This window comes from Octopus bimaculoides, chromosome 1 (genome assembly GCF_046866305.1).
Source record: "Octopus bimaculoides isolate indiv1 chromosome 1, ASM4686630v1, whole genome shotgun sequence".
NCBI lineage: Eukaryota > Metazoa > Mollusca > Cephalopoda > Octopoda > Octopodidae > Octopus > Octopus bimaculoides.
The window spans coordinates 41806905-41822766 of NC_142928.1; the positions used below are offsets into that span (position 1 = coordinate 41806905).

The following is a 15862-nucleotide window of genomic DNA, read 5'->3' on the forward strand; positions in this document are numbered from 1 at the left end:
TAAAAATAAGTACTGAGGTCAATTCATTCGACTAGAAATTCATCAAGGCGGTGCTCCAGCATGGCTGCAGTCTAATTAATAACTGAAACAAGTGAAAGATAAAATACTTTTATGAGTAAATATTATTAGGAGTTGTACTAAAATTTCTTAAGATATTCTGTGTATTGTAGAAGTATAAAAAAATAATTGCACATAAATTTTAACAAAATTTTACATGGGCCCCCACCTAAAGGGTCATTTGGACCCTGGTTGAGAACCACTAGTTTAGACGATCTGGAACGAGCAATGAAAAATATATCCCAAGATGAGCTGACTCTATTGAAAGAAAATCATTTTGAACGTTTGTTATAAATTATTCAGTCAATTTCAAATAAAATCGTTGTTCAGTTTAAATATACCATCACATAATTGGTTAATTCTGTGAGTGTATTTGACAATATGTAAATTCTGATGTGTAAATCTGGAATACAAGTCACATGTGTCTATAATATTGTAGTTATGTTCTTCCATACTTTTCATTATACAATATACAAATCGACTGCTAATACGCTTTCTCGCAGATTCAAGTTACGACTGGTTATAAGACGATAGAAGCTTATAGGTGCGCATGTTTTGATTCAGTTTGATTGAAGTGATTCGTTAAGTTTTGACATTAATCATATGCTTTGTAATATTAGGGATGTTTTTAGTTTCATGGCGGCCATAAAGTAAAGATGCCTGAACCTGATGTGAATCAAGCTACCTTTTCGATTAGCGGCATTTGCAATATGAACACTGGCAGCCGGCTATTGAATTGTGCTCCGGCCACTTCGTCAACAACACATAAGCATACGGCTTACAAAGATTTGACTTCAAGACTTGTCCTTAGTATTGATCTAGGCACTACTTCCATAAAAATAGCCCTTGTAGATAGCATCACCAAAAAACCTCTCAAGACTGCTGCTCAAGTTACTAAAGCCGATATTGAAAGTCAAATTGGACTAGATGGTTGCGAGCAGAACCCTGTACAGATCCTTCATGTACTTCATCAATGTATATCAACCTTCGACAAGGAACATTTGAGCCGAGTTGTTTGTTTAGCAATCACAGGACAGATGCATGGTGTTATGTTATGGCGGAGTGAAGAGACTTCTAAGAAAGAACTATCAAGTTTCGGCTCCTCGTCTCACAAATGGAATAAACAAGAACCCAGTCAACTCATTACATGGCGAGACCAACGCTGTAAAACAAAATTTTTAGCTTGTTTACCACCAGCAGACTCACACCTTAGATTAGCCACGGGTCATGGTTGTGCCACATTATTCTGGATGGCCCGACATCAACCTGATTTTCTTAAGCGCTTTGATTGTGCTGGAACTATAATGGACTACCTTGTTTCACTTCTTTGCGGCCTTACTCATCCTGTTATGTCACCTCAAATAGCAGCCAGCTGGGGCTACTTCAATACTGAACATGTATCTTGGAATACTGGAATGTAAGTTAACTCACTTTATAAAGTACTGCACATGCATTTCATGGCAGCTGTTATTAAAGAGAAAGGTGCTTGTGTTACACATGTTTTGGTCCTTTCAATTATATGCGCGAGTGGATGTGTATCACTGAATGGATGTGTTTACACATTAAAAAAAACCCACATTTTTCCAACACGTTTTTTCTAGTACTGTAGTTCTCAACCATTTCTCTTTTTTCGCCTATGGACCGCTGATTTCTATTTTACCCTGATGGACCCTCACATTAAAAAAAAAATCCTATTGTATTTTTATAATTGGGTTGCAAAATACACGATCCGATTTTACCCTCATAACTTTCAGGAAAATCAATATATATTAATTAAATTTTATAAAAAATACCTTTCAAACTGCATAGGTTACGACTATAAAGAAATTTGTAGGGAAAATGTTTTCCAAAAAGGTGTGGAGAGGATTTTGGGAAAATTCACACGATCTGATTTTTTCTCTCCTAACTTTCAGGAAAATGGGCATCTTTTAATGAAAGTTTATACAAATATCTTTCAAACGGTATAGATTACGATCATAAAGAAATTTGTGAGGAAAATCTTTTCCATGGGGTAGGGAGAAAAGTTTCGAAAAAACGGAGTTTCGGATCAGGAAGACCACATAAGTTCATTTTTTTTTTTACTCCTCATCCAACCTGCGGACCGATTTTGGCCAATTTTTTGCACTTAAAAACTAGGGGAGGAGCCTTTTCGGTAATAATGTCAACATTTTCAGAGGGAAAAGTGTGATTTAAGGGAGATTTGGCTGCTGTTTCTTGCATATCCCAGGACAACCTTCCTCGTTTCCTTCTCACTCTCGCATATATTGATGTTTTTCAATATTTTCTCCCCATAAACACATGCTATAGGAAAAAATTTGAAAATTTATGATTTTTTTTTTCAACCCCTGATTGTTTCTGTTTATAATTTAAAATATTGGAGAGCCTGAGGTCGTTTTTGGTATTTATCCACAGTGGTTTTTAAAAGATAGGTATGTAAAAGATAATTTTAGATAGCATACATTTCTGTTAGAAAAATGTTTTTTTTACACACACACACACGGCCTCGCTTAATTAAAGTGGGGGTAAAAGTTAAAATTATTTTTTTGTTGATGCTTACACATCCCACCAATAGAGCACTCGTTTGGTCCATTTGTATCATCATTAGGGAGGAAGAAAAAAAAAATCGTAAATATTCCAAACCGTTTTTTCATAAAAAGATGCTCCCTATCATATTGAAGGCTGTGGTGAAAGACAATTGGAAAAATCCCCGTCAAAACGGAGAAATTCCAACTTATGTGGTCTACTTGATCCGAAACTCCTCTCCCCACCCTCTTGGGAAAATTCTTCTTCCACAAATTTCTTTATAATTGTAATCTATACTGTTTGAAATGTATTTGCATAAACTTCACACTAAAAGATTCCCATTTTCCTGAAAGTTACGAGGGAATGAAAACGGATCGTGTGAACTTTCCCAAACTCCTCTCCCTACCCCTTCGGAAAAAAATTTTCCCCACAAATTTCTTAATAATTGTAATCTATGCCGTTTGAAAAGTATTTCTATAAAATTTCACTAATATATACCCATTTTCCTGAAAGTTATGAGGGAAAAATCGAATCGTATGAATTTTCCGAAAGTCCTCACCCCACCTCGCCGTTCGTTTGCGCAAATTTTTGTTTTCATATTCGTTTTCTACACATTTTTTTACATCTTTTACACGTTTTTTTGTTTTGTTTTGGTGACCGGGAGGTAAAGTAAACATTAACCATTATTAGGGGTTGTATATAAACTGTTAAAATATTTTGTGTATTGTGTATAACTAATTTATTGTTTATTAACTTCAACAACAAAATCTTATACGGACCCCAATTGAGAACTCTTGGTCTAGTAGAATAGTTCAAATTTTTTTGTTTAGGTAGAAACAGTTGATTTATTGTTTAAGTAGAAGCAGTTTGATTTATTGTGAAAGGTAAAATTCAGTTACATTTTTTCTTTCTTTTTAGTAAGATTTTGCCCGCGAAAGTTAAACCCAGCCCTAAAGTTATTAGTTTCCAAATTACTGAGATCAAGTTTTAGGAATCTCATCAGAATTGCAAATGAGCAGGCATGCAGGGCAACGGCGTTCCATACTTATAGCTCACAAAGCATCAGTCTCCTATTGCATTAATTATGTGAAGGATTGACTCGTTCTACAGTGAAATTTTACAAGAAAATAATGTCCCACTGCGTGGCATCTTGGGCAAATGTTTTCTACTATAGCCTCGGGCCGACCAAAGCCTTGTGAGTGGATTTGGTAGACGGAAACTGAAAGAAGCCTGTTGTATATATGTATATGTGTGTGTGTGTATATGTTTGTGTGTCTGTGTTTGTCCCCCCCCCCAACATCACTTGACAACCGATGGTGGTGTGTTTACGTCCCCGTAACTTAGCGGTTCGGCAAAAGAACCGATAGAATAAATACTAGGCTTACAAAGAATAAGTCCTGGGGTCGATTTGCTCGACTAAAGGCGGTGCTCCAGCATGGCCGCAGTCAAATGACTGAAACAAGTAAAAGAGTAAAGAAAACAATATTCGTTCCTAAAAATATACTATATCTGCGCAAAATGACATATGAATAGCTTGTTGCTTTCTTAAAATACCTTCCAGTCCGTAATTATCAGAATATAGAGGATGTTCACTTTTTTTGCTTTTGAAAATGTATCCCTTCTTTAAAAATAACTCGTAAAATATTATGCGGATATTTTCTTAGCGCTGGCTCTTACAAATTCCTATATTTCGATTCCTAGTTTTGACTGACAGGTGGTCTGAAGTTATGAATCATGTTTTGCACAAATACCATGATTTAAAATCGAAGACTTTATATCGTAGTTTTGGTGTGTTTCATTTCTAGTTGCTATTTCACTGCTGGTGGCCGATTCACTTCTAAACATAACTGCACGTTTATACTTGAATAAACGCGTCTCCTTTTTTTTGTGACAATTTTATTATGTAAATATACATCTGTAAATAAATTACATCCTGTGTGTATGTCATTAAAAGAAAATGGGATGTGTAATGATAAATATAAAGATGTAGAGTGCTACAAGTTAACTAATCAGACTTGTTATCAAAAGTGTACGAGCCTTGACTCTTCCATCTTTTGTAGGAGGAAGCATCCAGGACTACATTAATTCGTCCTCTTCGTTTTTTAGATAGTGGTTTGTGGTCTGATTTAGCTGCTATTTCTAGCAGTTGAACTTGTTTGAATTGGTACGCGCTTACACATGTGTTTGCGCCAGCCGCAGTCCAATGAAAAGTAATTATTAAGTCCCATTTACGCTTTTTATTTTCTATCAACCATGTCATCTCTTTCACGTCAAATGTCAACAAATCAGCATATATGATTATCCTTCTCTCTTCCTTATTGTATTACTCTAAACATTTTCCCTTGCCAGTAGCAATTAGCGCTTTAAACGAAGCGTTAAACCTGTTTAATCTATAGTCTTACACACCGGCCCCCACTATTACAGTGTAGAAGCGGAGTAAGTCACGAGATAAACAAAAAATAATTCATAAGTAATTATTTAGTTAAGATAGGATGCGGTTAATTGATTAAATTCCAGAATTTGGTTGATGTTTTGTTTTTATCGACCCATCAGAATAAAATAGCGCTTATTTCTCTGCCGAGAATTACTACTTCCCTAGCGAGACAATTGTTTTGCATGTCTGTTTAAGAACTGTTGATGTAAAGGTGTGTGTGTGTGTGTGTGTGTGTGTGAGTGAAGGGAGTTGAAACATTTACGATGTAAAGTTAAACGCTCAATGAAATTGAAAGTGTATTATTGACGTTTCGGGCTTAAGTCGTTCTTCAGTAAGATAGGGGAAAGGAAGAAAAAATAGTTGTAATGAATGTGTATGTGTGTATGTGTATATGTATGTATGTCTGTATTGTTTCAGTCATTGGTCTGTGGCCATGCCAGGACACTGATCGGAATTGTTTAGTTTAAGAATTCGCCCTCCAATACTTATTTTAAGTCTGGTATTTATTCTGTTGGTCTCTCTGGCCAAGTTACTGGGATGATAACAAACCAACATCAGTTTCCAAGTGGTGGTGGGACAAACACAGACAGACACACACTTATATACTTCATTGTTCTTTTCTTCAAACAACTGCACAAATCATGCATACATATAGAGTAGAGAGAAAAAAAAAGACAAATTCCCATGGTCTGCACTTGTATTATTTCTGAAAGACATATGTTGGTCTGTCATTTTCTTTATATGATAATATATCTATTTCTTTAATGCCCACAGGGGGCTAAACATAGAGGGGACAAACAAAGGAATTAAGTTGATTACATCGACCCAGTGCATAACTGGTACTTATTTAATCAACCCCGAAAGGATGAAAAGCAAAGTTGACCTCAGTAGAATTTGAACTCAGAAAGTAACGGCAGACGAAATACTGCTAAGCATTTCGCCTGGCATGCTAATGACTCTGCCAGCTTGCTGCCCTTTATATGATTATATATTGATGTGAATATATAATGAGTCCATATTTTATTTGAAAATACAGATATTGTCTATATAATCGGGTATGTATTTTGCAGTGGCAGGATATGTCAACTGTACGGCATGGTTTCAAGTCTTAATGCTCTTATGGGATAAAATAGCAAAATCAATGTAACGTAGATTTGAATTCTCTTCAATGCAGCACTTGACTCCCTACTGATTACTCCATTATCATTATCATCTCAAGACAAATAATTGTTGTTACATAAGCATGGAGATTAAGGTTTTTAAAGAATGCGAATTAGAAAGCTGTAAAGTTATATCATAAAAATGTTTTCCACTCTGTGACTTGTGTTAAAAGTTCAGTTAGCAACTATGCAGTAGACCCTATAGCTCTAAAACTTCAACAATAAAAAAAATAAAAGGTACAAAATTCATCCTGAGGCCTTTATAAACTTACAAATATTTATTTTTTAACAGATATAATCAACTTGTGTTACTAACCAGGTTGCATAAGTGTGATAAATTTTGATACCTTAAGAATGAGTGAAAAGGGACAATAGCAACTCTTGTGTTCTTAGGTTAAAATAATCCTTTCATGATGTAATTACATAAAATGAATAATAGAACAATGAATTATAATAGGTAAATCATTCTTTGTCACTTATTCAGTCTAAAGCCTCATGGTAAACAATATTTTGAAGTATTTCCTTGTGATATTATGATGAAAAGACCATCGGTTTCCAACTTTTGAAGTATTAAAATGAAGATGATCATATGAAAAGATAAGGCAGTTTATCCACTAGGTTCAGCCCAATAGCTTTTAATATTTTCCCTTGAGATGTACTGATAGTCATGGTGAAACTGAGTCTGGCAGGAAATTGAGGCTTTTAAATTCAAAAGGTAAATCAGTTGACTTCAGAGGTATTTTGGAAATAAACAGTTTAATCTAGATATTAAACAATTTTTATCCAGCAAGTTTTCCTGATATGACTATCATATCCAAGACGTGGGGCATTGTATTTTATCCCACACTAAAGTTTTAGAAAATCTAAGCTGTGATTTGCTACAGATTTGGTTGCTTTTCCTATCAGCTACCATGTAATCAGCTCCCTTGTTGGTTCATACATACATATACACACAATGCTGTCTTAAGGCATGGACACACTGGGATGTTGCACAGGGGCCTCGCAGGTCTTGGAGCCCAATTTTTATCTATGTACGCTGTATTTTATAGGGCCCAGAGCAGTGATTTACCCAGGGCTTCTAATACTGTTAAGAGGTTCTGTATAGATATACATATATACATTTGTGTGTTCTTATATCATATGTCCTATATATATGTATATATATATATATATATATATATATATATATATATACACATACATATATATACGTACACAGGTGTATATAATTGGCACGCCATCAGTTTTGATGATGAGTGCTCAAGTTAATCTAATCAATGGAACAGCCTGCTCATGAAATTAATGTGCAAGTGGCTGAGTGCTTTATAGACACACGTACCCTAACATAGTTCTCTGAGAGATTCAGAATGTGACAAGGCTGTGTGAAACAGAATGTGACAAGGCTGACCCTTTGAAAAACAGGCATTGCACTCATTTTTGCCAGCTCATTGCACTGGAGTAACATGAAATAAACTCTTGTTCAAGGACACAATGCACTGATAGGAATAAAATTCATGATCTTATGATAGTGAGCCAAATGCCTTAATTACTAAATTAAGTGTTATTAGCATATACATACATGGATACATGAAACAGCAGGGTGTACTTTTAGGGGGATGTAGCTGCTAATTCTACAAAGTCTACCTACCAAATAGAAATGTTCCCCATTGGTATATATGTACATAAGGCAGTAGGGTGACCTGAGGGAGATTTGGTTGTTGTTAGGTTTAGTTTGCTCATTCATGTGCACATAAGATAGTAGGATGTGGTTTGAGGGAGATTTGGCTGTTATTGTCTATCTTATCTACCAATCCTATAAAAGTTCTCTCGGCTCATACATAAGATTGTAGGATGTAATAAAGTGATGATTTAAATAATGTTTCTTTGCAGGTCAAGTTACTATATTGAATTTCTTCTAAGTTCATACATATATTTATATATGCATGAAATACTATTGTGTTTTTGCAGGGAAATTTGCTTGCTATTTCTATCAGGTCTCAATCCTCTATATGCATCACACTGTAGGGTATGATTTCAGGGAGATTTGGCTGTTATATCTCTTAGGTCTAGATGCTATGTAGCAGCTACTTTATTGGCTTGGACACATATAAAACAGTAGGGTGTGAATTAGTGGGAAGATGTGGCTTCTGTTCCTATTAAGTGTAGTTACATATGTAGAGGTCGCCTCTGTTGAATAATATGTATGACCATGCATAAGAGAATATTTGTGCTTTGAGGCAGATTTTGGCTAATATTTCAGAATGCCATGTTGAGGAATTTTCATTTTTGTACCCCACTCCTTTTTACTATCAATATAGATGTAATGCTTCACCAATATATAAAGCATTGTGGTATTGTATATATATTGCTAGTGGAAAGTGTTTTTCTTTTTTTTTTCTTTTTGCACATGTATATGCATTGAAGTTCCAAAGATGGAAGTTTAGTAACTGTTTTAAAAAAACTGTCATTGCTTTCTTCAGATATATTTCTCTACATGTGTGTTTACCATTTCCTCTGATCCAATATGCTAGCTAGAGAGAGAAAATTATTATAAAGACTGAAAGAGAAAGTAAAACAGACTTATGGAAGGATTTTCCATTCCTTCACAGTACATCTTGTTTTCAACTTTATGCATGCATATCTACTTTTTACTATTACGACTAAATTTCAACTTCATCTTTCTCTATCTCTTTTCTTAACAGACAGTAGAGTGTGGGTCGAGGGAGATTTGGCTCTTATTTCTCAAAATAAATATTATACAAATCTATCCTATGAGATAATGGATAATAATATATATGGTTTTGTGGGTGTTCATTTGTTTTGTAGTTTCTGAATATAAGGTGGACATACAACCAGTTCACACTATATGTGTATATATATGTAAAAAAAAATTATTTAATAATAAGTATGCAAATATTCATTATATATATATATATATATCATCATCATCATCATCATCGTTTAACGTCCGCTTTCCATGCTAGCATGGGTTGAACGATTTGACTGAGGACTGGTACAACCTGATGGCTACACCAGGCTCCAATCTAATTTAGCAGAGTTTCTACAGCTGGATGCCCTTCCTAACGCCAACCACTCAGAGAGTGTAGTGGGTGCTTTTACGTGTCACCCGCACGAAAATGGCCACGCTCGAGATGGTGTCTTTTATGTGCCACCCACACAAGAGCCAGTCCAGGGGCACTGGCAACGATCTCGCTCGAAAACCCTACACGGCCAGTCAGGCGGATATATATATATACTAGCAACCCGGTTGGTTTGGATGATGTAGCTGTAAAACTTGCTCTTGTTTGGGCACGCTTACATTAAAAAACAATTTTAGAATGACTTTCTTCTGTGAAAACGCTAAAAACAACTGACCAACAAAAAAAAAAAACAACCAAGATTCAACCAAATCAAAAAATAAACCCAAATACTAAGCGAACAAAGATGAAACATCCCACTTCCATTGCGCGCGCACATGCACACACACACACACACACACACACACACACACACACACACACACACACACGCACACACATTCACATACCCCCTTTTACATACCTACACATATATTCACACAGAGTTGAAACACTGTTTGATTTATTTTTTCCAGTGTACAATTTTCATCATCCCACTACCAAGTATGACATCACCCCTTCCTTTCTCATTCATAAACACAAGTGTATTATTATAGTAGATTATCTCAGTGACCATGGGAGCTATGAAAAAATACAAAGCCCAGCATCACCACTGGATCATTCTACACATCTCTGTAATTTTTCGCGCAACTCTACCCAGTCCTTTGACCGTGAACCCAAGACAAGAAAGAATCGCCCATGTCAAATTTATATGTATGTATATATATATATATGTGTATGTGTGTGTATGTGTGTGTTGATTATTTTCCCTCATTTCTTTTTGCAGTGTCTACTACTTCTCTACACCCACAATTTATTAAAAATGATGATTCAACTCCTATTTCAACTATTTTGTCTGCTGCCTTCTATGGGGATGTTTTATTTGGAAGGAGCACTTGAGATATGGATTATGCCACATTGAATGGCATTTTCTATAGGTTGCTACTTAAACTTCAGTGGATACCTGTTATCCTTTATATTATACATGTATGTCCTATATATATAAAGACAACCTCAGGACACTGAACCTTTCAGACAAGATGACAATGGACTGAGATACCTGGTGCCTTGCTGTATTCAAAAAGACGTACTCCACAGCAGAAATGTTAAGGCTACTCCTTCTAGTGAATAGGATTGATCTGCAAGTGTCCTGTGCCACATAAAAAGCACTCGTGCCAATGCCACATAAACGTGCCACGTAAAATCACCCAGACTGGAGCCAGGTGCAGCTCTCCAACATGTCAGTTGTGGTCAAACCATCCTGTGCATGCCAGCATGGACAACGGACATTAAATGATGATGATGATATATAAATTGTATGGATATATATGACCCAGAACAGATGTACCTGTCAGAATCTCATCTATGGGTTAAATAGATTTCCCAGGGTAGAGGAGGCTCCTATTATTTCAGAAATAATACAAGTGCAGATGTTTATGTGTCATAAACATCCAGCCTTCTCGAACAAAACACTACACTGAAACACATGCATCCTAATCCTTTAAACAAGAGATGGGCCTGTAGTTCCCAGCCTCTGCTCTGCTTCCACCTTTATGGATAGGACATATGATGCCTTCCTTCAGCTTTTTGGGAAGTTTACCACTTGCAAGAAAACTCTGGAAGAGTATCTGGAGTGGTCCCGCTAATTCTTGTTTACACAACTTTAGGAGGACAGCTGGGAAACCATTGGGGCCAGTTGCCGAATTTGAGCTTATTTCGTTTATGGCCGCTATTACAGCTTCCTCTTCAATGTCAATGTAGGTAATGGATGCAGTCTTTTTTTGCTGTGTGATTTGGCAAAGAAATCAGATATATATGTATGTATATATATATGTGTATATATATGTGTATATATATGTATGTATATATATATGTATGTATGTATATATATGTGTATATATATGTATGTATATATATGTGTATATATATGGAAATGTATGTGTATATATTTGTATATATATATGTATATATATATGTGTATATATATATGTATATATATATGTGTATATATATATGTATATATATATTATCGAGGTATTTCGTGTTGCAAGACAGTGTAGGAGAGAGAATAGTGATGTTGTAGGAGAGAAATGTGTTCGCATGGATGATGGTACGCTTGCATTAAATGAGGATGCAAAGAAAGAGGTCTGGAGATGCCACTACGATAGATTGCTTAATAAAGAGAATGAATGGGAGAAAGAGAGCCTGCCTTATGTCGACCCAATAGAGGGACCAGCTATCCGAGTTGATAGTACCAGGGTAGATAAAGCAATTAAGAGTATGAAGACTGGGAAAGCCCCCGGCCCATCAGGAATCACTGCAGAGATGCTCAAAATATCTGGCAGTGTTGGCTATAGCCTAGTCACCCGTATTACGAACCAGGTGATACACGAAGGAGTCATACCCTATGACTGGTGTAGCAGCATCATAGTCAACTGCTACAAAGGTAAAGGGGACGCTTTAGATACAAATAATTACAGAGGCATCAAGCTGTTAGATCAGGTTATGAAAGTTACAGAGAGGGTCATAGCCCAACTAATTAGGGAGCGAATCAATTTAGATGAGATGCAGTTTGGGTTCGTGCCAGGTAAAAGCACTACTGATGCCTTATTTCTAGTGAGACAGTTGCAAGAGAAATACCTAGCTAAGGATAAACCTCTGTACCTGGCTTTCGTTGACATGGAGAAAGCCTTTGACAGGGTCCCCCGATCCCTTATCTGGTGGTCAATGAGGAAACTTGGGATAGAAGAATGGTTAGTGAGAGCTGTGCGAGCCATGTACAGAGATGCTGCCAGTAAGGTGAGGGTTGGAAATGAGTACAGCAATGAATTCCGGGTAGAGGTAGGGGTCCACCAAGGTTCCGTCCTCAGCCCCCTATTATTTACCATAGTCCTCCAGGCAATCACAGAGGAGTTCAAGACAGGTTGCCCCTGGGAGCTCCTCTATGCTGATGACCTTGCCCTAATTGCGGAGTCACTATCAGAACTAGAGGAGAAGTTTCAGGTGTGGAAGCAAGGTCTAGAATTGAAGGGCCTTAGAGTCAACCTAGCTAAAACCAAAATCCTAATAAGTAGGAAGGTAGATAAAACACAAATCCCTTCAGGTAGATGGCCCTGCTCAGTATGTAGAAAAGGAGTAGGTAGTAACTCTATAAGATGTACCTGGTGCAAGCTATGGACACATAAGAGGTGCAGCAACATCAAAGGCAGGTTAACTAGCAAGTTAGTTTTTGTTTGTGGCAGATGTTCAGGTGCAATAAGGACTGCAAACAAACAGGAAACAACTTCTATCTCATTCCAGGGTGAAAAACTAGAGGTAGTCGATAGCTTCCGCTATCTGGGCGACCAAGTTAGTAGTGGGGGTGGGTGCGCTGAAAGTGTAGCTGCTAGAATAAGAATAGCCTGGGCAAAGTTTAGAGAGCTCTTACCCCTGCTGGCGACAAAGGGACTCTCACTCAGAGTAAAAGGCAGACTGTATGACGCATGCGTACGAACAACCATGCTACATGGCAGTGAAACATGGGCTGTAACTGCTGAGGACATACGTAAGCTCGCAAGGAATGAAGCCAGTATGCTCCGTTGGATGTGTAATGTCAATGTGAATACCCGTCAGAGTGTAAGTATCTTGAGAGAAAAGCTGAACATTAGAAGCATCAGTTGTGGCGTGCAAGAGAGACGATTGCGCTGGTATGGACATGTGGTGAGAATGGAGGAGGATAGCTGCGTGAAAAAGTGCCACACCCTAACAGTTGAGGGAACCCGTGGAAGAGGTAGGCCCAGGAAGACCTGGGCTGAGGTGGTGAGGCAAGACCTTCGTACATTGGGCCTCACCGAGGCGATGACTACGGACCGAGACCTTTGGAAATGGGCTGTGCGTGAGAAGACCCGGCAAGCCAAGTAAGATCGTTGCCAGTGCCCCTGGACTGGTTCTTGTGCAGGTGGCACATGAGATGCACCATTTTGAGCATGGCCGTTGCCAGTACCGCCTGACTGGCTCCTGTAGGATTTTCGAGCGAGATCGTTGCCAGTGCCCCTGGACTGGCTTGTGCGGGTGGCACATAAAAGACACCATTTCGAGCGTGGCCGTTTTCGTGCGGGTGACACGTAAAAGCACCCACTACACTCTCTGAGTGGTTGGCGTTAGGAAGGGCATCCAGCTGTAGAAACTCTGCCAAATCAGACTGGAGCCTGGTGTTGCCATCCGGTTTCACCAGTCCTCAGTCAAATCGTCCAACCCATGCTAGCATGGAAAGCGGACGTTAAACGATGATGATGATGATGATGATGATATGTGTATATATATATATATGTATATATGTGTGTATATATATATGTATATATATGTGTGTATATATATGTATATATATGTAGATATATATATGTATATATATGTGTATATATATGTATATATATGTGTATATATATGTATATATATGTGTACATATATGTGTATATATATATGTGTATATATATATGTGTATATATATGTATATAATATATACATATATATATATATATATATATATATATATATATATATATCTGTGTATATATATGTATATATATATGTATACATATGTGTGACCCATATTGTTAACCAGGTGATACATGAAGGAGTCATACCCAATGACTGATGTAGCAGCACCATTGTCAACTGCTACAACGGTAAAGGTGATGCTTTAGATACAAATAATTACAGAGGTATCAAGTTGTTGGATCAGGTAATGAAAGTCACGGAAAGAGTCATAGCCCAACTAATTAGCGAGAGAGTCAGTGTAGATGAGATGCAGTTTGGGTTCGTGCCAGGGAAAAGTACCACTGATGCTATATTTCTGGTAAGACAGCTGCAGGAGAAATACCTAGCCAAAGATGAACCTCTGTACCTGGCTTTCGTTGATATGGAGAAAGCCTTTCACAGGGACCCCCTATCCCTTATCTGGTGGTCAATGAGGATAATGGGGATAGAAGAATGGTTAGTGAGAGCTGTGTGAGCCATGTACAGAGACGCTGTCAGTAAGGTGAGGGTTGGAAATGAGTACAGTAATGAATTCCGGGTAGAGGTAGGGGTCCACCAAGGTTCCGTCCTCAGCCCCCTCTTATTTATCATAGTCCTCCAGGCAATCACAGAGGAGTTCAAGACAGGTTGCCCCTGGGAGCTCCTCTATGCTGATGACCTTGCCCTAATTGCGGAGTCACTATCAGAACTAGAGGTGAAGTTTCAGGTGTGGAAGCAAGGACTAGAATTGAAGGGCCTTAGAGTCAACCTAGCTAAAACCAAAGTCCTAATAAGTAGGAAGGTAGACAAAACACAAACCCCTTCAGGTAGATGGCTCTGCTCGATCTGTAGAAAAGGCGTAGGTAGAAACTCTATAAGATGTACCCAGTGTAAGCTGTGAACACATAAGAGGTACAGTAATATCAAAGGAAGGCTAACTAGGAAGTTAGTTTTTGTATGTGACAGATGTTCAGGAGCAATAAACACTGAAAATGTGCAGAAAACAACTTCTGCCACATTCCAGGGAGAAAAACTAGACATAGTTGATAGCTTCCGTTATCTAGGTGACCAAGTTAGTAGTGGGGGAGGGTGTGCTAAAAGTGTAGCTGCTAGAATAAGAATAGCCTGGGCAAAGTTCAGAGAGCTCTTACCTCTGCTGGTGACAAAGGGCCTCTCAGTCAGAGTAAAAGGCAGACTGTATGACGCATATGTACGAACAGCCATGCTACATGGCAGTGAAACATGGGCCGTGACTGCTGAGGACATGCGTAAGCTTGTAAGGAATGAAGCCAGTATGCTCCGATAGATGTGTAATGTCAATGTGCATACTCGACAGAGTGTAAATATCTTGAGAGAAAAGTTGAACCTAAAAAGCATCAGTTGTGGTGTGCAAGAAAGACGATTGCGCTGGTATGGTCATGTGGCGAGAATGGATGAGGATAGCTATGTGAAAAAGTGCCACACCCTAGCAGTTGAGGGAACCTGTGGAAGAGGTAGACCCAGGAAGACCTGGAATGAGGTGGTGAAGCACGACCTTTGAACATTAGGCCTCACCGAGGCAATGACTTGTGACCGAGATCTTTGGAAATATGCTGTGCGTGAGAAGACCCGGCAAGCCAAGTGAGACCATAATCCAAGGCCTCTGCTAGGGGTGTAGCCAGCCCACTTATGCGTACCTTTCCTTCATTGGACACTAAACTCGGCTTGCGAAGACCTGTTGGAGCAAGTGAAATCGAAATTGTGATGGCCCTGTACCAGTGGAGCGCTAAGAGCACCGTCCGAGTGTGATCATTGTCAGAGCAGCTGTCTGGCTTCTGTGCTAGTGGCACGTAAATAGCACCATTTGAGCATGATCGTTACCAGCGTCGCCTTACTGGTACATGAAAAAGCATTCGAGTGAGGTTGTTGCCAGTGCCGCTGGACTGGCTCCTGTGCAGGTGGCACATTAAATGCACCATTTTGAGCGTGGCCCTTGCTAGTACCGCCTGACAGGCCTTCATGCCGGTGGCACGTAAAAGCACCCACTACACTCTCGGAGTGGTTGGCGTTAGGAAGGG

General features: G+C 38.3%; 1 protein-coding gene across 1 annotated transcript in view; it reads left to right on the plus strand.

The window, feature by feature from the left end:
• Positions 1-462: 462 nt before the first annotated feature.
• Positions 463-15862, plus strand: part of LOC106878938 (sedoheptulokinase) — a 40612-nt gene continuing 25212 nt past the window's right edge. Inside the window, exon 1 of the mRNA XM_014928309.3 lies at positions 463-1474. Coding sequence (XP_014783795.1) covers positions 714-1474 — 761 coding nt within the window. The 5' untranslated portion in view covers positions 463-713. The remainder of the gene's footprint in view (positions 1475-15862) is intronic.